Source organism: Pongo pygmaeus, chromosome 17 (assembly GCF_028885625.2).
Source record: "Pongo pygmaeus isolate AG05252 chromosome 17, NHGRI_mPonPyg2-v2.0_pri, whole genome shotgun sequence".
Classification (NCBI taxonomy): Eukaryota; Metazoa; Chordata; class Mammalia; order Primates; family Hominidae; genus Pongo; species Pongo pygmaeus.
This window is the reverse complement of record NC_072390.2, coordinates 90,495,401-90,519,262: the sequence shown is the minus strand read 5'-3', so window position 1 is coordinate 90,519,262 and position 23,862 is coordinate 90,495,401. Positions and strand designations below refer to the sequence as shown.

Here is a 23,862-nt window from a genome sequence, read left to right as displayed (position 1 = left end):
AGCAGACCATGGGGTGGTTACATTTTGCCATCCACAAGGGCTGCAGTGGGAGGTGATGAGCAGCTCTGGCTGCTCAGCTGCATCCCACGGCCCCCAGCACCATCCTGAAGCCTTGCCTGTAGCTCCCCACCCCATAGGAGACGCCCTGCCTCTGGGTGACAGCAGAGATCCCCACCTGGGGCAGATCCCAAGGCCTGTAAGGAGGTGTTCAGAGTGTGGTTCTGCAGCAAAAGCTTTTTGGGCTCAAAGCCCATGTTTAGTCATTTAGTCGTTCGTAAGCCATGTGGCCTTGGGTCCATTCCTCAACCCTGCTGTGCCTGGCTCCTCACCTGTAAACTGAGCATGAAAGTAACAGAACCCACCGCATACAGTTGTGAGGAAGGAATGAGTTTATAGGTGGGAAGTACTTCGAATTAGTCCTGGGCACAGAGGAAGCACTCGACAAATACTAGTCGGGGTCGCCACGTTCATTATCACTGTCAGTGGTATGATTAAGATAACCTAGTCTCCTATGCATTGGTTGGGAAATTAGGGTCAATGACAACATAGCAATACAGTTGGTGAGTTAGGAGGAAAAAAATTTAAAGGAAAACCCCAATTCTACGTCTGTCCCCAATGATCAGAACTCAAGTTGCAAGCTGCTTTAAAATGACTCAGTGCTTAGCTGCACACTGGGACTGGGCCCAGCGACCCCCTTCTGGGAAGCGCTCACCTCCCTTTGTACCACTTCACCTGCTGCTGCTAACACTTTTGCTATAGGGGCGAAATCACATAATCATATGTTTGCAGGTTTGTGGTAAAATAAACATAACTTCAAAGGATTATTATGCAAAGCCCCCACACCACTGCCATAAGCCTAATTGTTATTCTTCTCTGTCACCCCTTGAGCCCAAAGTACATAATCACCCAGTAATTGAACTGAAATGTCTAAATGGCTGAGGCTCCTAAAGGACATAGCTATTTACCAATGAAAAAAGTCAGAAAAATTTAGCAAACCTCCCTGGTGCTCTGCTGCGTTAGTACAAAAGACTGTGTAAATACGACCCACCTGGACCTGCTCCTCCTCCTCAAATCATTAATGGAAACAGAACAATCCTTGCTGTCACGGGGCAATGTGAGAGAAATAATTAAAATATCACAATTGCTTAGCTGCTTCTGAACAGAGCGGTGTAAGCTCTAACCTTTCTCAGGATATAATTTTATGAAAATTTAAGCAAAAGGCAGAAAAGTAAATTTTCCTGGTCGTATCATTAAGTGCTTCTGGGGCTGGGGGGAAGAGGCCAGGGGGCCTCAATGTCAATGCTTCCCTCTATACAGACTGGGCAGTGAGTCCTGGGCTTTCAGGGACAGGGGTCACCCTGGAGGATGGGCGTATTCATGGCAAGGGTCCTGACATTCTCAGTAGAGCCCGCCGTGCTCTAATCTGCAGAAAGAAGCCTCATTTCAAACACTGAATACAACAGCAGCCAGTTTCCTTTTTAAAACTGTAGATTTTTAAAAGCTCAGAAATCAGGTTTTCCTCTTGGGAGTAACACAGAACTAATTCCAGGGTCCTCGGGGTCTTTGCTGGTGGAGTAAGCCCTACCCCTCTACTCCCATCATTAAATCTCTGGATAGACACACAGGTTAATTATACATATTTTTAAATTTTGCAAAGGATTCTCTGAAGGATGCATCTCAGCCCACCTAAGTACAAAACAGCCATCACTCAATGGCTAAACTCGGCAATCCTTGGCACCCAGTGGAGTTAAAAATTTTAATTATCATTTTTTAAAACGCAATACTTATCATTTGAATGAAACATGTCAGCACACAAATCATGAAATGATGATTCTGAATAGAATTTTTGTTGGTTGATTGCATAAGCAATACCTCTTGTTGCTGAAATAACATCTCAAAGGCAAAATAATGACGACATGACAATCCATGTAAATCAAGAACTGCATGTGGGTTTATTTTACATCTGAGAAAACAGTGGATTTAATTGTGTGAACCAAAATGTACTGTACAATATTAATGATAGAACATCAAAATGTATAATTAATAGTGCATTGCTTGCTTTGTTTTTATGTATTTATTTTTGTCTGACAGTCCCTCTGAGTACATGCATCTGGAGAGATGCAGGTGCCAGTAAAAGTCCGCTATTTAAATCAAGCTGCAGGAACTAAATTTTATTCAAAAATTGTGGTTTTACATTATATACACAGAAATTTAATATAAAATGACAATATAAAAAGTTAAAAGAGAAAGCATACAGCCAGAAGGTACAAAGAAAGTTGAAGAGATTAAAATGGTACGATATGTAACATATAGGAGTTTTTAAGCTGATGCTGGCAATTTACAAGGAAAGGACTCCAACGTTTGCCCCATTTTTTTTCATTTACCAATGCAGCACGCCATAGAAAGGTCAGCTTGTACCAAAGCTTACATTTGTAAATAACTATAAACTGCAATATTTTACAGGAAAAAAGAAATAGCATTTTTACACATTTTTAAATAATAGCTTGCATACTTTTTTTTTGCCGAAAGTGGCATTTTTCAGCATCCAGAGGGTTTGGGCATAGTGGCGAGTGGGGTATCTGTTGTTGTTGTTTTTTGTTTTAGACATGTAGAGGTGTGGCTTCCGAACCCCGTGAGTCCTAGACAGCTTTCTATCTTCCCACAGCTGCATGCACGTTTCCTCACAAACCAGTTCTGCATATAAAAGCTCATTTTTTAATTATTAAATAAGTTTTGTGTCTGACACAGCTTTTGATCTGAATGAAATGCCTTCAAGCCTTTTTTTCTTTTTTCTTTTTTTTTCAAGTGAAAGGCACAGAAATGCAATTACAGTCCTCAAAGGGTTAAATTTGACACTACCAGGTTCTATGACCTTTATTGTCACGGCAACTTCATCATTTTAGGATGTCTTTTTATCATTGTTATTTGTGTCTTTCTTTACTGCTAAATAATGTCTCTGAGTAGTGTGCCCCACTATTTCCTACAAAAGATAGCTTAACATCAAGAACAGATGTTGAAAATAAAGGTCAGACTGACTCACGGAAAAAGAAAAATAACATGCACAGATCGGACAGAGAGCATATAAATATACAAAATATGTGTAAGAAAACCAAGGTCCAGAGAGGCGGGCCAGCAACAAAGGAAAGACTGATTTCAGAGGCTCAGGCCAGGCCTAGTGCAGCTCGACGACGTTTAGTGCAATGTTCCGCGGTCTCTCGCATACCTGGACGCTACTGTTTCTCCAACTCAGTCACATAGATCAGGTGGTCCTCGGGAGACTTGCCGTGGGTCTTACTAAGGTGCAGTTTGACTGCGTGCTTGCTCGCAAAAGTCCGGTTGCAGAGCTTACATTGGAATGTGGAGCCCAAGTCTTCCTCGGTGGCCCCCAGTGGGCCCAGAGTTTTGTTGGCGAGGACTTTCGAAACATTCTGCTGTTCTTGAATCTGATTGAGTGGCAGCTTGGAGAGATCCTTCAGGCTGAAGCCCAAGTGCGTCTCCAAATGACTTATGTATGTAGAAGCAGTTCTGAACTGAGAGGCACAATCGTTGCAAAAGAAAACAGGATGCCCTGTGTCCAGGTTCTTTAGGAATTTCGTTCCCCCTGTCCTCCTCAACTGGTACTTCACATTGGCCAGCCAGTGGCTGATGGTGGTCATGGAGAGCCCAGTGAACTTCGAGATGTGCACCCTCTCCTGCGGGCCCAGGTCCGACATGATGTACTTGCCCTCTGTGGTCTCCCGCAAGCTCGAGGCGAACTGAGCCTGCAGGATGAGCAGGTGCTGTGGGTTCCAGTTGGACTGCCGGCCCTTCCTCTTGTGAACCGGTGACAGCTCATCCAGCGCCTCCTCAAAGCTGCTGCCATCAGCATCGGACTTCTCCGAAACTGTGGAGGGTGTGGAGGACTTGGGCGTCAGGCGGCCTGTGAGGTTTTTCACCATATCGGAGATGTCCATGAGTGCGCTCTCCCGCAGAGGTGATGCCACCGAATCGGCCACGCTGGACACCAGCGGCTTGTTCTTGGACTTGGTTAAGTCAATGGGCTGGTCGCTGTTTTCGTAGTAGTAGCGGTCGATGGCGTCGGCCTGCTTCACAGGGGTGGCGGGGTACACCGGCTTGTCCAGCATGCTGTTGCTGATCTTGTACAGCATCGCCAGCGGGTCCAGCGAGGGACTCACGGGCTTGGACACCTTGCCCAGGTGGGTGTTCATGATGGACTGCAAAGCGCTCAGCGGGTTGATGAAGGAAGGCTCCGGTGAGTGGTCTGTGATGATCCCCAGGTTGTTACAGCCGTTGGTGACCTTTGCTTTGAGAGGCTCTGTGCCATTTGGGGTGTGAACGTCCAGCGGTCCCTCCTTTTTGGCCTTCCCGGTCTCGGCCTCAGGGCCCTTCTTCTGTGGTTTGCCGCTGACTTCCTCCGTTTTAGGGAAATCTTTATTCTCTTTTGCTATGGGGGACGCAGCCTTAGCCGGGGAGCTCTTCTCCTTCTCAGGGGGTCTCTCCTCCTTCTTGATGTTGACCTTGCCCATGACCTTCTCCACCAGCTCCTCCATGGCAGACACGTTGCTCTTGTGCGGTGGGGGCGTGAGGCTCCCCGGGGAGTGCAGGAGGGCGTTGTGCTCGGCAGAAGACAGCGACTTCACGCCACCAGCATAGGACGGCTGCACCTGCACGCTCTGCACGGCCGCTGGCAGTGGCTTCACGGTGCCCGGGAGCTGGTAGGCTGCATGGATGCTGGGGTAGCCACCCCATGAGGGCGCACCATTCTGAGCTTTGCTAATGGCCGTGGAGACGGTATTCTCCAGGGACTTGAGAATGTCCAGCCCTCCCTTGGGGCTGTCGTCCAGGTCCTCCTCGCGCAGGTACGGGTACAGGGTGCTGGGCTCAAATTTCTCTGAGCTGTCCTCACTCTCCTCCTTGATCTTCTCCGTGTCGCCAGCCACGGGCGGCTTCTCCTTCTCCGGCTCTTTCTTTTCTTCAGAAGTCGTGGACCCCACGGGAGAGTCAGGCTGCTTTTTGATGCTGGAGGCCGGCAGCCGCGTGTGGGTGGTGGGCGGTAGTGGGATGGACTGGATCTTCTCTTCCACCACAGGGTCCAGCACCAACTGCTTGCCCTTCTTAGAAGCAGAGGTGGTCACTTTCAGGAAGTGCCCGGTGACCATCATGTGGGCGGTGAGCTGCTGCAGCGTGTCGTGGGAGCTGCCACACTCCATGCACTTGAGGATCTGCGCCTTGCGGGCCTCAAACTGCCAGGTGTAGCTGGCGCCATTCTGGTAGCCGTAGCGGTTATTGGGCGTGACGTACGGGTTTGCTGCTTTCTGATCCTTGGCTGACTCACTCAGGGCCACCTCTGCGGCCATTCCTGCTGGCTCAGGGGAGCAGGGGGGCGCCAGGTCCTGAAGCGCCCGCTTTTTGGTGGAGGGGACCAGTTTGGTGATGGCTGGCACTGGCTCCTTCAGAGGCACTTTCTGGTAATGCTTGGTTTTGATCATGTGGACGCTGAGGTCCTGCAAGGACTCGAAGGAGTGTCCACAGTACATGCACTTCAGCACCTTCTGGGCATCCTCCTTCCCCTCCATCTCCATCAGGGAGCGCTTCCTGGGCTTGGACCACCGCTTGGTCTTCTCGGAGTCCTTGTCCCTGTTGTCGTCGCGGTAGTGGCCTGTCTCGTTCATGTGCACCGTCAGTTCCACCAGCGTGTCGTACGCGGCACTGCAGTCTTTGCACCGGAACTTGCTGGCGCCCGTGAAGACGGAGCCGTAGAGCTTATTGTTCTGGCGGTAGAGCTGCACGGTGCTGAACAGGCTGGGCTCAGGAAGCAGCCCATACGAGGACGTCTGCTGCAGCGTCTTAGCCAGTGCAGCCTGGTGCCAGTCGTACCCGGAGCTGCTGCTGGTACTGGTGGTACTGCTGTGGCTGGTGCTGGAGCTGCAGCTGGTGCTGGGCGTGCTCGTGGTGGGGCCAGTGGTGCTGGCGGGGCAGGTGGGGGGTGTGGGGGTGGGGGCGGAGCTCTCCTTCTGGCTGGCATCGTTGGTGCTGGTGGTGGAACCTGACTTCTTTAAATCCAGAGCTAAGCTGGACCAGCAGGACTCGGAGAACAAGTTTGCATACACAGCTTTGATCTGTGCCAGGCTGTCCTGAGGGTATGAGACACTGTCGGGACACTGCGGATCCTCCTTCTCTTCTCGAGAGGAAGAGCCTTTGAAATGGGCTAGCTGGTCACTGCTCTCGCTGAAGGGCGACCCGTAGCCGGCGTCCTGGTTAGTCGCAGAGCTGACTGGGGAGTTCTGGTAGCTCTGCGCCTCTTTGATCTCTGTCTCTTCATTGCACATGTACTCACTTTCCTGAATGTCCAAAGACAGCCCGTCATCCTCCACGTGCTCTTCATCTATTTCTGCTGCCTTCAATTCTTCCTCAGGAACATAAGCTAGGAGAGAAAAATGAAACCCAGTCAGAAGTAAATCATCTTCAAGGACACAGCCTCCCCAGCAGTTAGATGATCTTTAAAAAGATATTTGTCAGCCTAGCTCCCAGGACACAAGGCTACCCCAAGTTTACATATCTACCCCTTTGCAGGAGTTAGGTTTCAAAAGGTGCTGTCCCCTCCTGAGTATGTCTTTAGCAAAGGGGACTGAACTGGAGGATGATGTCCCGTGCTCATCCCAAAGATGTCAGGTTGACCCTTGCAGCCTGGTGGAAAGGGCAGGAACTTGGGACTCCAGCCACCACCTGCCAAGTACCCCTCCTATAGGCTGTTCCCTCTGTAAGTGACCCAGGAGTCCCCTCGTGACTTCCATATGGCAAATATTTGTAAACACCCATCGGGCAGGACCTGGTTATCAATTTTCAGAGCAGGATATTCACAGACAGTATTATATCATTTCCATAAATAAAAACACTCCTCAATGTCAAGCAATGAAAACACTCTGGTCTTCACCAAAAGCATCAACATGGCACAGCCAATCTCCTGCCTGGGCAGAGCAAAGTGCCACCTGCATGGGGCTGCCAGATGGCAAAAGCCACGGTTGTTCACCAAGGCCCAGAGCAGACTCATTGATGGCAGCCAAAAGCTGGAAGGCACCGAAATGTCCACTGACGGCTGGAGGGACGAACGTGGTATGGCCCGTCCACACTCAGGCTTGGAAAGGGAGTTCTGACACGCACTGCAGTGCGGATGCACCTCGAGGGCATAGCGCTCAGTGAAGGCAGCCAGTCACAAGAGGACATGTACTGCATGGCTCACCTCACGTGAGGGCCCTACAGTCACCACATTCACAGAAAAAGAGAGCAGAATGGTGGTAGGTGCCAGGAGAAGGAGGGGATGGGGACAGAGTTTCCATCTGGGAAGATGAGAAAGTTCTGGAGACAGAGGGTGGTGATGGCTGCGCAACAATATGAATGTTCTTAACGCCATGAAACTGTGCACTTAAAATGGTTAAAATGGTCACCTATATGTTATAAATATTTTATCACAATAAAAGCTGTTTAATTACAAAAGCCCAACGGTCCACGCTCCAGCCGCCTACTACAGGCCCACGACTGCGCAGTGGAGTGACTTCATGGGCTGAAGGCAGCATTTCCCAGAGGGGCCTCCGGGATACGGAAGTTGTCCCATGAATGAGGCTGGAGGGCACAGAAACCGAAATGAAACCTGGACTTGTGACTGCAGGACATGTCAGATCCTTCACTATGCAACACGCCTTCCTAACTCTCAAGGGAAGACTACTGCAAGAAACACTGCCTCAGCTTCTTTGACCAAAGCACTTTTACTTACTTTTCCCGTCTCGAGGGAACAACTAGCTGGACTAGAGTTCCATCAACAACTTGGGATATTTGGGGTTCAGATATTTTGCAGAAAGTCCCTATTAAAATGCATTCATCTGACCTGAGAGGGGTGTCTCATTAAATATCATCATTCATGATCACATCATCAGAGCCAGGGCCTGAGGGAACACGACAAGGAGCACACACGTTTTCAGGGAGGACTGCTGGGAGGGACAGAAAACATCTTGGCCGCCCAAAGGGAGGATGCCAGGGGCAGCGGGGAGCAGTGTGAGAGCCTCAAAACCTGCAAATGCAGGGCTTCAGATTCTAGTGGCAGCCAGCACTCACAGGCACACGCACAATCACACGTGCATACACAAGCACACGCACACACACACACACAATGAAAGACGACTGAATCGATCATGTGGAGAGTCTTCTAGTTCAGGCCATCCCAAGTGCTTGCATGCACTGCCCTTTTTGCACACGACAATCTGCACACCTCTGTTCACGCATTTCATGGCGGTCTGTGGAAAAGCAGCAAAGCCAGGAATCACAATCCTGTTCACACTGTGCTGTGAGTGTGGAAAATAACCAATCATGTAAGACCCCAGGCCTCAACTACAGGCATCAACATGTGGGGGATGTTTGAGATGATTCTATGACTCTCCTGTAAAATATAATGCTCAAAACATTAAAAGATAATTGCTAAGTTCAGGCACATTGTCATTCACCCATAATTATTAAAGGTTTAGGATGGCCCAGTTCTGAGGGTTCACTTCTGGGACCCAGGGACCCCACTTTAAGAACCACTGGTCAGACTCATCACCTTTGAACCAGCCTGGCCTGGGCCCTGTTGGCTTGGGCCACAAGGTGCAGCTCCTCTGTGGACTCGGAGGGTGACTCTGAAGGCTGTAGGCTGTGCTGGGCAGGGCAACGCCCGGCGGAGGCAGAAGGCCCAGGTTAAAGATGTTGGCAGGCCTGAGCATGTGCTGGCCTCGGCCCCAGGCCCCTCCCACTGTGTGTGGGAGGCCCTTCTATCAGGATCAACTATAGGAAAGGGCCTCACGGCTTTTGTCAACCCATCTTTGTGAAAGGGAGTTTCATGGCCACTAATGCAAAGGAAACATTTAGCTTGACTTGGATCTGCTCAGTTCGGGGAGCCCATCACCGCTGGCCCACTGCTCTGTGTGCCTCTGCTCCCGGCCACAGGTGCCTGAAGGCTGCTGCACAGGCTAAACCAGCCATCCCATGGCCCACGCCACAGCAGGCGGCCAACCTGTGTGTTCTAATAAGTGACTTTGTGTTCATCAGCTTGGGCTACCATATCCACATACTGTAGACTGGCTGGCTTGACCAACAGAACTTCCTTTCTCCCAGTCCTGGAGACTGGAAGTCCCAGGTTAAGGTCTGGCAGGGTTTGGTTTCTGGTGAGGCCTCTCCCTGGCTTGTGGATGGCAGCTCTCTCCCTGATTGGCTCTTCCTTCCAGCAGGTGGAAAGAGAGAGCTCTTCCACTTCTTCTAAGGCCACCTCTGTTGGACAATGGCCCTGTGACCCCATTTAACGTTAATTACTTCCTAAAGGCCCCTTCTCCAAATACAGCCACAATGGGAGTCAGGCCTTCCACATATGAATGATGGGACACAATTCCGTCCATGGCAGGCTTTCATCTCAACTCTGAAAACACAGAAATGGGAAACTTGCTCTCATGCCTCTAGGGTGTGTTCAACACTGACCAATCCTCGTCCCCTTGCTTGGAGCGGGCGCCCACAAAGGATGAGGGTCCGGAGTCAGGGCTGTGCCTCAGGGCCTGGCCCAGCATCTCAGGACCACATAGTGATGGCCTCTTCCCACACCATATTGCACCCTCATGCTCCCGGCAGGCGCGGAGCGTCGTCCAGACCAGGCTCCAAGACAGTTCATTCTGCACCCGGGAAGTTCCTAGGCTGAGCTACAATGTATCTCATCGCCAATGTGTGTCACAACAGATTGGACCTCACAGATCCACAGAACGAGAAGGCCCTCCTAAGAAGTCATCTTCCCAGCAAGCCATTTCCTTGCGCAGATGTCCACGGCCCTGTGTGGACTCCAGGGAGTGCGGACGTGGAAGGAGGGGGTCCATAAAGTCTCTGCCCTAGGGACAGGGACTCATGTCCCAGGGAAGAAGCAAAGCAGGGTGATCAGGCAGCCTGTGACCGGGTAGGGGAGGGACACTTTTGGAAGGCAGGGAGCCCCACGTGGACCAGGGTGAAGGCTGGGCCCCCACAGGTTCAGACTCTCCCTGCCCGCACCTAGCATGCCCACCTTCCAGATGCCGTCTGGAGGCAGCTTCTCACTCCCCACCCGGTTGCACCTGTAAGCAGCATGTGGCCCTGTCCCTCGTCTCCAGACCCTCGGTGCCCGCTTCCCCCTCCCTGTTCTGAGCTGCCGTGTCCCCAGGTCTGCCTCCTGCTCTTGCCCGTTCTTACTACAGCCTCTCTCTGGCCAATCTCACCTTCTCCACAACCCCAGTGCCTGTGCCCACCACAGCCATGGGCAGCCCTGCACACCTGCCAGACACAGGCCTATCAGGGAGGACGCTTGTCATGCTGCCCCCATGGTGCTTTCAGGGTCTGGCCCCATGTAGGGCCCATGGAAGGAGCCCCACTGTTCTGACACAGATCTAATGTGACATGGGTGCTCCACATCACACCTACGTTGTGTGCAAACAAAATGACACCCCACCGCCCTCTCCAGCACCCACCTCCTCAAAACAACAGCACACTTTCTCCTCCTTCTGAATCTCCAGATTCAGATGTTACCGAACAACCCCAAACCAGAGTATCCGAGGCAGAAAAGCAGCGCCATCCTCAAAGCCTCCTGGTCCTCAGGCCCCGCATCGAAACTGGCCCTGCACTGATGACCAGCTGTAGCCAGAGCCCTCCAATGTCCCCAGATGACCTCCCTCCACTCCTGGTCCGTGACATTCTCCCTTCCCGCAGACGCTGTGCTCCCGACAACCCTGAGTTCAAGCCTCTGTTGAAGCTGCGTGTCCCAGGCAGGGCGTCTGGACCCTCACCGCTGCCCCGTCTGTGCCTAGCCCTCCGTGCCCAGCCTGCTCTATCTATCTGGTCCCAGGCAGCCCTTCCCCCGAAGGGGAGCGCCCAGTCTGGATGCCAGCCCTCCCCCACTCTCTGGCTGGTGTGAGCTACTGGGCCCTCCCTCATCCCTCCAGGGAGGCTCAAAGGTCATCTCCATATGCCACCCTCTCAACCCCCTCATGGAATTCACCACTCCTGGAAGAATCTGGAGCTGTTACCTGTCTGTCTTCTTCATAGAGCGGTGAATTCTTTCACTCAACTAACACAGCACAGGCTCCTGCGCCTCTGGGTTGAGTATTTTCATCCCATTGCTTCATTTAATTCTCACAACCCTTTAAGCTAAGTTATCACTGAAACACCTATTCCACAGGAAAGAAAACAGAGTCTCAGAGAAGTTGACCGACTTCCCCGTAGTAACACAGGAAACAAATGAGGGAAACATGATGTGAAAGCGAGTCACTGATTCCCAGCCCCGGTCTTTCCCCTTTGCCACTATCGGGATCAAGTTATTTTCTTTTGTCTCATTAACATCTAAATGCCAGAGAAGATATGGAGTAAATGTTTTTGAATGAATGAATGACCAAAAGTAATTCTGTATTAAGTATTTAGAACAGCCATTATGTGCCAGACACGGTGTTATAAATGAGAGAATCTCAAAGAAAAAGAGTAAAGGGAGAGAAATGTTAAAACATTGATGCTCTTTAGCCCAATCATTTTATTTTTTGAGGTTAGCCTAAGAAGTTAATATGAAATGCAGAAAAAGCTTCATGCACAAAGATGTCCCTTATACAAGATGTCCTTTTACACACATAAAACTTGCCATGGTCTAAATCTTCAACAATAAGGAGTAGTTACATGAACTAGTGTTTATTCTCAGGATGCAGTATCCTTCAAACATGAGAAAGTATGTTTTAATGACATGGAGAAAATCATTAAATGAAAAAAGCAGAAGACAAAATTATATACACAGTACAAAGAAAAAATCCTTTTCAAAGAATGTTAGTGTTTTCTATCTAGATAATAAATACACAGGTTATTTATCATTGAATGAAGTGGTTCTTCACAAATATCTGTATTTTTGAAATCTTCAATATTTTCAGTTCAGCCAACATGGACTAGCCATTGAACACCATTACTGGAATGAATTCGCTAGAAGCAAATTTTCACAGAACGTCTACCAGCCGCAGCCACAGCCAGCAGTCAGATCCTGGGAATTAGGGAGCACGGAGAATGGCAGGGCCCAGCCCGGGGCAGGAATGTTGGGAAAGACTTTATCAATTGTTACTGTGTTTTAATGTTAAAAATGAAAGGGGGTTTGGAACGATCAGGGATGCAGATGGTGTCTGGGTTGAGAACATGAGTGAGCTCCTGCCCCGCGCTGCCAGAGAGGCTGTCCTGGGCTGCTCTGCCCCAGTTCCCCCAGGTCCCTGACCACAGCGGCCACCTCCCACCGTCCTCCTGCTCCAGCTCCTCAATTCCACAGCCACTGCAGGGCGCTCTCCATCCAGCCTTCCCATGGGAGGGGCTGCAGTGTCTGACAAACAGGAGGGCCGGCGGCTCACCCACACACAGTTGTCACCATGCTAGGCTTAGCTGATGGGGTTTGCTCACTGCTGTCCTTGCCCTCTGAACCTTCTGGCAATTATACTTTTATCATATACTCTTCCAGTTTATTGAATCCGGATGATCTTCTATTTTTCAGCTATTTTACTATTCTACTATGTTCTTTCAGCTCACCATATCTATTTTTTTAACTAGCTAACCTTTTCCCCTCTAACTTACAAGAGATGCGAGGAAGAATAAACCTTCAAGACAGCTGGGAGGACGGCCTACCTTCCACCCCACATCACTGGGCACCATTTCTCACTGGCCCGAACTCGCCCTCCTGACCCCAAGCAGCTCTCCTGTCCCCCTTGAATAAAGCACATCCTCGTCATTCCCCCACCACCCCGGTCCAGGGGCCCTGAGGCTGAAGTGCTGGTCAGGGTGGCCTCTTGTCTGAAGCTCTTGTGACCATGGAAGGGAACAGTCTTTGGGACAGCCACAGACATTAGTGGGTGCAAGGGACTCAACGGCCCCACAGACGGAGGTGGGCAGGAGGGCGTCCCATGAAAGACTCCATATTAAATCTGTGACTGACTGCCGGCCTCACCTTACCCTCTTCCTCGCATCTTCCAAGACCCTTCGAGGCCTGGCTTAGTTCCAAGGACTCAATAATAATACAAATAATAATAGTAACTGGAGCCACAGCACCACCTCTGGACGACCACCTCCAGCAGCCAGCACTGGAGGACCTGTGCTTCTGATCTCCCCCGTCACAGCTGAGTGGCCAAGGACCCTCCCAAGGCTCAACCAGGCAGCAGCAGGCCAGACTCCAAGCAGCCTCTGCCTCCCTCCACGCCCGGTCTTTCACGGTGCACTGAGTCTTCTGGTTCTTCTGCCCCCACAGGCCCCCAACAAGGGCCCGTACCCTTCCAAAACTGGGGAGCAGGCAGAGAGCACCAGATCCCAGGGCCAGAATCCCTCAGAGGGACTGAAAATCAACAGAGTTTCATTTTAAGAGTTTAGGACCCGGGGAGAAGGCGGCCAGGAGTCATGGGACAAAGCCTGAGATAGGAGAAATTCCAACCCAGAACCCAGGTGCCTCCAAACAGGAGCAACCCAGCACCTTGGCCTCCGTACTAGGCAAGGAAGGAGTGCTTGGATTTTGCTAAGTCTGTATCAGGGAGGAATGTGCCAAATCACTTTCAGAAGCCAGCACCCCCCACCCCACCCCCAGGCTATACCTGTCACACACAGCAAGGTCCACTAATCCACCCTGGATGTGTGTAGGGGTGATCCAAAGGGGTGCTCCCCAGGAGCCTGGGCCTGAAAAGACAGAGTGAACTGGGGTGGGACTGACACCCCAGTGGTTCACCTCTATGGGGCTTACACTAGCGTGGCCATTGCTGTGGTTTCTTTAGTAGAACAGATCCCCCCACCTACCCCCTTAGCGTGGCAGGAGGAGAGAGAGATGGAAGGTATGGATTTGATGTCTGGAGAGCATGGTAGGAGCTCAGGCTCAGATACGTACACACAGTGTGACCCGATACACTCGCTCGCTCCTTGGGACCTCGTTTTCCCCACTGGAACAACCACTGTCCCCACTGGAACAATGTCTTTTGGGGTTATAGGAAGTATTTATGGCAATGACAGAATCATCACCATCAGTATGTGGCCCAACTGTGTGCTTGTCAGCTGCTGTGGTCTCAGTGTTTGTATCCCCGCCCTCGAATTCCTCTGTTGAAATCTAACCCTCCATGGTAATGGCAGAAGGAGGTACGGCCTTTAGGAGGTCACCAGGAAAGAGCCCTCAAGAACAGCATGAGTGCCCTTATCTTTAAAAAGTATCCAGATTGCTGCCTTGCCCTTTCTACCACGTGACGTCACAGTGAGAGGACGCCATCTACATACACACAGGAGGCAGGCCCTCACCAGCTCCCAGATCTGCTGCTGCCTTGCTCTCCCACCTCCCAGGCCCAGAACTGTGAGTAATACATGTCTGTTGCTCACAGTCCACACACAGCCACACAGTCCACAGTGCTCTGCTACAACAGCCTGAAGGAGCGAGGACGCCTGCTCCTCCTCCTCCTCACACCCCGCAGACTCACAGAATGAATCAGAAAACATCCTGCACACAGATGTGCCATCGTCCTGTGGCTATGGGAACCTGCTTAGCTTCATGCCACTCAAATAAATGGTAACAATGGGAACAAAATGATGATATGCCCATCCCAGCCCAAGCCCATCCCTTCAGTTAAGACTGAAGCTGAGCCAGCATCAGTCTTAACTGTTGTGTAGATGGTGCTCTGACAGTCAGTTGTGAAATTTGGGCCACGGACCAGCTGGGCCCTTCTTGTTCTTCTTCTCCCCGTGCCTGCCTTTCAGAGGCTTTGCTGATGATTAGAGCATCTGCCAAAGAACAGAGGAAGGAAGGGAGAGGTGGGGAAACCCACACCAGGCAGAAATGCTGTTCCTTGCGAAGAGCTCTTTGGAGGCCTGACGGAGGAGGTGGTGGACACAAATGACAGCAATGAGGTCAGGAAACTGTCTACCCAAGCTCTCTCTTCCTCATTAGCACACGTTAAGTGAGAGCTGGCTGTGAAAGACGAATGGATGTTCAAAAGTCACAAACTCAAACGCAGGTCTTCAGTCCCTGCTTGGTGACTGCCTTACAGTAAATACCAAATTTCACTATTGTATTGCCACCTGGTGAAACTATATAATCTTACCAAATTACATGTTTATCTAAATCAAACTATTTTGCAGACTGGCAAATGTGATATCCATGAACAGATGGCCATTATATCAAAACACATTTACTCCAAGGGGCCAATTCACAAAAGGGGCCTCCCCACACCTAAGTGATGAATGCACAGCTTCAATTCATTGTAGAATCTTACGAAACACTTTCTTCCAAATTTATAATTGATCACTCATAAAGTAACATCACCTTCGTTATGGAGAGAGCAGGTGGTTTTGATGAAAGTTAGAATACGCTGGGAAACCAAAAAATGCACAGAGAGCAGACCCAGGCAGGGCATGGCCCTTCCTCATCAGGAAAGAAGGTAAAAATACAATATACGTGCTAATTTACTAACATCGCTCCGATTTCTTGCAGGAAGACTGACACCCTGCCAGGCAAAGCTGAAAGGCCACTTTTGCTCTGACATGATAGAAACAAAATTTTTTCTATTACTTTGGCAAATTTTAGTTGCCTGATACCAATCATTAATGTACTGGTTTGTTTAAGCATTTGATTTATAACAGAACTATTTTATTTACTTAAAACCCAATAGATGATGGATGCACCAAAATTTCAGAAATCACCACTGAAGAACTTATTCATGTACAATGAAAAATAGAAATATAATTTAAATACATATATTTCTTATTGTTATTATATATACATCATAAACCAGTAAATGTTAAAAAAAAAGAAACAATTTTTAAGAATTTCAGAGTCTGCAAATAAAATGACCTAATGGTTTTTCCCAATTCTAATTTTAATTAGGAATCCACAGGTAACTGTTTTAAAACAAACATAATTTCTTCTTTCTCTCACTGCCCCTGAATTCAATTTCAAGTTAAGTGGGGAATAAGAAAACTAATTTAAGACCCTCTTGCTGTTCCCAATAAGCACTTTAGGTGTTAATCTTTTGTCTAGAGTTTGTCAACAAGGTACTTAACAAGTAGCACAAATCAGAGCTTAAACCATAATGTAAAAGATGAAAAACTTTGATTTTCAATGGTGTCAGGAAGAAAAAGAGTGGTGGAAATGTTCTCTTACTCCAGAAACCAAGCTAGTCATCCCCAAGACGTGCATATCCAATGACCTGCACTCAAAACATCAGCCGATTTCAGTTTTTACCCCCACGTATGGGGAAAGATAAATCCCACCCTGAAGAAGTCTGATGACTCTGGGTCTACAAACCCAATATTAGCCAACACCAGGTTCCAACTTGGTATTATCTGACCCCCCGAAACTAAAAAAGGACTTTCATCAGCCAGGGTAGGGCTTGCCCTGATGAGAAACATTTAGAAATCCAGAGAGGAGACTTGTGCATGGCATACCTCTTCAAATGGCTGAAATGAGTGTAAAGAAACATAACGCAGATTAAGTACCGGCTCATTCTCTGACTACATGCCGCCAGCCATCACCAAGAACTACTAACAAACGTCGCCAAATCTACTACTGCCTGATAACCCAGTTACCTTCACAGCACTGCACGCTGTACTCTTGCAATACTTCAACACGAAGTTTATTCCAAAAAGGTGAACTTCTACAGGCCTTTCCAAGGGTCTCAGGGGATGGGAGTGAGAGACCAACGAGTGAAGAGGTCTTCCACAGTCTCCAAAACCCACAAAGGGCTTATGTCTCAGAATATGTCTCCATTTTAAAAGCCAGTAGCTTATTCCCATAAACACACAGGAACAGAAAAGCAATGGGAATGCCAGTCTCTAGGCCGTAGCGGCGTGGATGCAGGCAAGTGGCAAGGACGTGTACCAGGCACCCGTGCTGCTACCGATGGGAGACTAGCACTAACACCCAGCACAGAGTTAGGAGAACTTTTATCTTTAAAAGTGGCTACGGACAGAAATTATTTATCAGTGTGATGAACCATGAGCTAACACATCCTGCATAATTGTCTCTATACTCGACTGGAAACCAAATAGAAGGTAACATAACACCTGACTTTACTTAAATCCTATTAGTAACAATATTTGGTGTCTGAATCAAAAGTTATATCAACACTATCATGACAGAAAATAAAATTCTTTATCTTAATAATTAGGTTTATTTTTACTATTATCAGTGAATTCTCATAATTGCTTTACAAGATGCCTTTTTAAAAAAAAATTACTTTGGCAGAGAGACAGACAGACAAAGATATAGAGAGACATAACAACTTACAAGTTTAGCTAATTATTTGTGACAATCCTTTGTTTTCATTATAAGCTACAATTTTCTAAACATCTTTTGTTTTCACTATAAGCTACAGTTTTCTAACAATCTTTAGTTCTTATGGGTACAAATGTACTGGAATATATTATGATATTTGTAGAAATGCTTATTTCTAGTGATTAACTTATCAGAATATCCTTTACCAGGAGAATGAGTACAATCTTTTAGCCTAAAAGATTTTTATGAGAGAGGCCACTGAATCACAGAAAATAGTCACTACCTCTGCATTTTCTCCACTACACCCTCACTGTTGGCGTCACCAGCCCCCCACCATCACCCCACCTCCACCTCACGAAAATCTGATGAATGAGTAAGCTTGAAAATGGTAACTGCAGTATAAAATTCTTCTTTTACAATTACATATAGAAATAAATGACATTTTTCCCCATCAAATAAAACAAAGACTCCAGATCATCATTTTTGCTATTTCTTTTTGTGTCAAAACAGCTTTGCCATCACTCCCCCACCCTTCCTGAGCCTAGCGCGATGGTGCAGAATGTGACAGTGTGAGCATGTACAGTGTGTCCTGCTATTGGGGGGACACGCACAGCACCCTACAGACTGCAAGGAACCGTATGAACCAGCAAGCACCAGCAGCCCAGGAGGAGGCGCCGCCGGCCTTCACACGCACTTGTGGGTGGGTGTGGGTGTGCGAGAGTGCACATGTGTGTGCACACAGGTGTGAATGTGTGCAGGTGAGTATGTATGTGCGTGGGTGTGAATAAAAAATTTAAAATTATATAGGCCCTACCATTCCCAAAATGGAAATGGGACAACTGGATCTGATGGTTAGACTTTATGTTTTAATTAAATCTTGTTAATATTTTTTGTCACAAAATGTGCCTTCTGGATGCCAATGTGTCCCTGAAGATACGCTGTCATCCTGAGCAACATGAAATTCTGTGTGTTCTAATGTGAGCGGACATAAGGCAATGTATACGGTCCCTCTTAGAGCCTCATATGACACCAACAATGTGTGACCTGACGGTTTACAATGTAAACACACACACACCGCCTGAAAAACATTTTCATCTCAAATTGTAATTATATGAGGCACAAACATCACATCTTTAGCAAATCAGATAAAAATTATGTTTCTCAATTTGTAGCCCAACATTGTTTAAAACATCTTTGTTTCTTTAAAGAAAACAAGACTCACTCTAGTCAACAGTCATTTTTAGGGATGGGTGAGAAGTGACAGCTGTATTTGTTTTTTAATGGCTAAATGTGGTAAAGTTGCAGATTCCCTTGAGTCTTAATAACACTGGCTCTGAGCAATTAGGTTTGTATTCTCCCCGAACTTGCATCTTAATCTGTACCCCAATTATGCACAAAATAAAGGTGTTTTCTTAAACCATCCTGTTTTATATTCCATAAGAAGTGAACACTCCCAGAACGCTGCCTCACTGTTATCGCTGCTCTGTGGATAGATGAACAAGTGTGGGTGCTTTGCTAAAGAGCTGAAGCAACAATAGAAGAAAGGCTTCCCCGAACATGCTCTGCTTTCTGAAAGTCAGCTTCAAATCTATTCTGAAAAATCTAGCAGACACCCCAAATACCCACACACACTATGGAACATCCGTGCACCCCATCTCTTCCTCCTTGGTGGCAAAATATCCTGATGAAAAGCAGAAGGTGTGTCCCCTTCAAAAAAGGTGCTCAGCTTTTGCAGTGTTCCCAAATTTGGATGTTTGGAATCACTGGGATATTAGCATTTAATATGACAGACCAGCTGACTAGGTGTTTCCATTTCTAACTTATCTGGATAGTAAATAACACAGTCTACATGTTCAATTGCAGCACTTTAGAATGAAAATATGTTGAACAACCCACATTAACATACTTGGATTGACAACGATGCTATGGGACACGTATTCCCCTTGCTAGATGACCTGATATTCTCTCTAGAAGGACAGTACAAGTATAGGGATACAGTGACAAGGAATTGAGTTCCAATTTAAATTCTTTTTAAATAGCACTAGCAAGCCAAGTGAAATGGCTCTTCTTCACATTAACAACTTAAAGAAGTAAAGTGACTCTCTAGGCAAAGAGAAGGCCACTCTGAAAAGGATTATTTCCAATTACAAAGAAATGAGGAAAATACCAGTTCTCCTTCCTCCCTTTAAGTTTTAGCAGAGTCCTAAGAAATCTAGTAGAATCACCCTGTGGTTTTGCCCAGCTGAAGATGAGCCTGGCAGGCAGCCCATTAGAGGGGTGCACACAGATCCCTGGCCCCTCCTCCCCTCTTTCCCTCTCATCCTCCCTTAGAATGAAAAGAGCACGTTATTAGCAAAGGTCTGCAAAGGAGACCAAGGCGCCTTGCGTGCCCGCGCAGTTCTGCAGGATTCTCATCTCTGAGACCTGCGTGCTCTTCCTCTTCTATCTGATAAACTATACATCCGAGCATTCTCATTAGGGCTCCCATCACCAAAGGGAGTGGAGATGAATCAGTCTATGCCCCTCCCCTCTCTGCTCTGTCGAGAGGATTTCATTGAAATGTTCATTTTCATCCCTGCTGGCAACATTGGAATGGAGTATTTAACCTGTTTCCATTACTTATACAAATTACCATTATGGGGTAGGACAGATGTTAGAATCACGCCACATAACTGACTTCCATACATTCTTTACAGAAAGCAAGTGGAGAAGGAAGGCAGCTAGATCATATTATCCAGGCTCAATAATGTTCTCTCTGTTACCAGATTCATTAACTTCGCACATCAGCATTTCACTTTCTTTCTTCGTGGAAATTCCCAGGCTAGCTGGACTCATTTAATTTGGAGAGAGAAACCTTTGTCAGTGATAATGTTTTGATCAGGTGCGTTAAGGGGGTGGGGAGGGGACCAGGAAGCAGGAAGGGGGGAGGGGCAAGAAAAAAGAAGAGGGGGAAGAGGAAACAACCTTGTCGAAAATGCTACCTTCCCAACATGGATGATAAAAGAGAAGTCAGTTAGAGAGGCGGGGACTCAAAGATGGCTGTCACTTCAGATAGGCACGGGCACAACTCACCTAGACAGATGACACTTTGGTGGAGCAAAATCCTGCTGCATTATTGAGCACACCAGGGATGGGGCTCAGGAAGACGCAGGCCCAGGGTGCCTGGGGCACCCAGAGAAGTGAATTCTGCAGGTGAGTGGATTTCACTCTTCATTTGCATCCTTGAGTGAAGCGAGAGATAAAGTTTCCCAGCTAAAAAGATGGAAGAAGGTGCTTCAGTCCTAGTCTGGGTTCAAGCCTCAAGCATTCTTCACAGTATTCCTCGTTGATCTATCCAAAGGAGAGGCTGGAGGCATGCCCACATAACGAGGTGATACACAGGGCCCTTATGCTAGTCATTACTTGCACTTTCAAAAATTTAGTATAAGCAATTCCTAGTCTAAGGATATTTTCTCCTATTTCTTCTAATCGGCTGCCTGTGAGGTCCCTGAGTCCACGCTGCAACCACGTCTCTAGACACAGACTATAAGTGGGATTCCTGGAAAATGCACAAGGTTTGGGTAACACAATTTCTAAAATAAATGATGCATTCATGGGGCATAAGAAACAAAACATATTCTATCCCATTTGTTTCTGCAGGAAAGTCTCTTACTGAGACCAGCTGAAGCAAGCACAGGTCCTCCACTCCCAACTTTTAACTTCATTTCCATGGTTCTCTCTTTCCCTTTGGCCTCCTTTGGTTCTGCTCATGAAAATGCTTGGAGAACAATGTTGAGTGTGCTTCACTTAATGAAAACAGAGGGAGAAAGAAAAGATTCAGAAAAAAAGAAAATACACTAAAAAAATCTAAACTACACCATGGGAGTGGGCTAAATAGTGGAAGTTATTAAAGTCAAGTCAGAGTAGGAAAAAAGGATGTTTGATGCTAACAGTTCCTAAATACTCACGACAGTAGCCTGAAAGAAAACAGTATACACATGCAAATATATTCTCTGTAGAAAGGGTAAAAAGCCCACTCCAATCATCAGAAGCAACTTTTTTTCAGTGGCAATATTGAAATCTAATCTCAAATAGGAAGAAAATATATTCTTGGATAATGATCCACCTGGATAGAGAAGGGTATTTTTCCCAGCACACTTGTAATTTATTTGGGAGGACTATATTTGAAAGAAAAAAATTATTTGTTCTTGGATAAACATTTCATACCCACAGAATATCTGCTCAACCAGAATTATGCTTTGCATTAAAATGTCATTGAATAATAACAAGTTAATATCTGTTGAACCCTTCCTCTGGACCAGGCATCATCGTAAGTACTCTACATGTATTAACTGTGTTAGCTCCTCACTGACGCTACAAGGGGAAATCTGATTTCACTCTCTATTCCCATATGAGGAAACTGAGGCACAGAGGTTAAGTGAGGTGCCCCAGGCCATGCCATCGGTAAGGCAAGGAACAGGGGCTTTCCCTAGATGGTCCACCCCACAGCCGGGTTCCTGACACACAACCATAATGCCGCAATGGGCCATCTCTATCAGCAACTGTAAGTGGCATGAGTTTAAAACTGATTTCAATTTCAGAATAGGCTGTTTGCAAAATCAGGTCCTTGTCTACATGAAGGTCAACAAAATTGGTCTTGGGTAGTTCTCCCTAAAAGTTCTGGTCACATGTATCCGCCATGACAGGCTACAGAGGACACTATTTTCAGGACTGCCATTTATGGGTGGCTACAAAGCCCTGTCGGAATCTGTTTCCAGCCACGTCGACTCGGGCTCCATCACAGGACACAGGTAGAATGGTGGCTGCTGGGAGCCAGGGGAGCTGGGAACAAGGGGTAGTGTTTAATGGGTACTCAGTTTCAGTTTAGTTTGAGAAGATGAAAAAGTTCTGGGAATGGATGGGGTGGTGATGGTTACACAGCAATGCAAATGTATTTAATGCCACTGAACTGTACACTTAATAATAGTTAATATAATTTTATATATCGTATCAATTTTGTACATTTTACTACAATAGAAAAATAAGAGGATCAAAAACGTCTGTTTCCAACCACACCAGCCAGGCTCCCTCTGTGGAGTCAGCTCTGCTCCACCCGACAGCTGCCCCTCGACAAACAGTCTCCAGCATTGCCACCTGCCAGCCTTCAGGGCCCTCCCCCAACTTCCCCCAGCCCATGATTCCCCCACACCCTGCGGCCACTTAATCATAGCACAGGGGAGGTAACCACGGGTCTAGTGATCTGTCTTCCTGCTGGGCCAGGTCTCCTTGAGCACAGAACAACATCTTAGTGGACCTTGGATCCTGGCAGCTAACATGGTGCCTGGAACAAAGTAGCTGTTCCATAACTACAGGCTGGATAGTGAATTAAAGAATGAGCAGATGCTGCATGTAATCCAAAGCAAACCGATGCAGATAAATGCACTGAGGCTGTGGCTTTTTCCCATACATGTGATGTAAATTTCCATGTGGCCCAATCACCTGGGAAGGTGAACCCTGCTGTATTAGAGCAGAAATACGTCTTTTAGCAATCTCTAGCATAAAATACTTGTTTCAGGAGACTTTTTTAAAAATCGTATTTCCAGTATGCTGGCCACCTAGCCCATGTGGCAGTCAACATGAAGCCTCACTGTCGTCAATCAAACACAGTTCTTCCCAAGTTCTGAAGGCCCCAATGATTTGACTGTGAATAGGAACAACACATCAACTGGAATCATAAAGGGAAGAAAATGGGGTGGAAAAGGGAAAAACAGCCACTCTGAAATCCTGTCTCAGAAGATCCATCTTTCCTGAGTTGTGCCTCCCGTTAAATCAGTAAGAATATCTGTCAGAGACATCGCACTACACCATTTGGCTGATGTCAAACCTAAATAAACCAGATCAGAAAACCAGCAAGTGGCAGGAGGGAAATGAATGGGCACAGAGCAGTCTCACTGTAACTCGCATGGTTTGCTCGCTGATTTTTTGGGGAGGGGGAGGAGGGAAGTCGTGGCAATCACCGCAGTCATTTGCAGTACTAATGTCCAATTCAGCCTCCTTTCATTCCCCTGATTTAGGTGGTCAGAGTGGTTTTGTAGCCGACATGGGGAAGCTGCGCTGTTTAGCAGGCAGTTTAATGGGAAACTGGCAGTCTTATTTCTTTTCTAGATTTGGTTTGTCACTAGGTCTCCATTACATGCCACTCAGCTTTGATGTCTTTGGACAGGACTGATCAAAAGATGTCATTTGACCTACACAGCATGGCAGAAACTTGGAGAAGTCTCATAAAGCGACACTCTGGCTGTAAATAAAATGACATTATTATTTCCTCTCTCCTATCATGTAGAAAAGCCAATTATGGTAATGCACGGCATGTCAATGAAAATACAGCAATCTTTCTGGAGCAGCGACTGCAGGCATCAGTGCTGCAACTCTCCTTCCTGGGAAAATATGCCCATTGGAAAATGAAGAGGGAGGAGGTGATAGATGTCTTAAAGACGGTTAATAAAACCCTGGACAGCCAAGAAAAGTGCAAGTCAGCAAAACAATTGGAAGTGCAAAATGCAAACTGTTAAGTTTCCAAATTATCGAATAATTTAATC

The 23,862-nt window shown here is 47.4% G+C and overlaps 1 protein-coding gene across 3 annotated transcripts in view; it reads right to left on the bottom strand.

The window, feature by feature from the left end:
• Window positions 1-1,927: 1,927 nt before the first annotated feature.
• The window catches only part of TSHZ1 (teashirt zinc finger homeobox 1), a 79,143-nt gene continuing 57,208 nt past the window's right edge, over window positions 1,928-23,862 (bottom strand). For 2 of the 3 annotated variants that reach the window (XM_054461167.2, XM_054461166.2), the window contains exon 2: window positions 1,928-6,424. In XM_054461167.2, coding sequence (XP_054317142.2) covers window positions 3,231-6,329 — 3,099 coding nt within the window. In that variant the 5' untranslated portion in view covers window positions 6,330-6,424 and the 3' untranslated portion in view covers window positions 1,928-3,230. Of the gene's footprint in view, window positions 6,425-11,060; window positions 11,202-23,862 lie in introns of those variants that run through there. The other variant, XM_063653832.1, reaches the window with a different exon arrangement.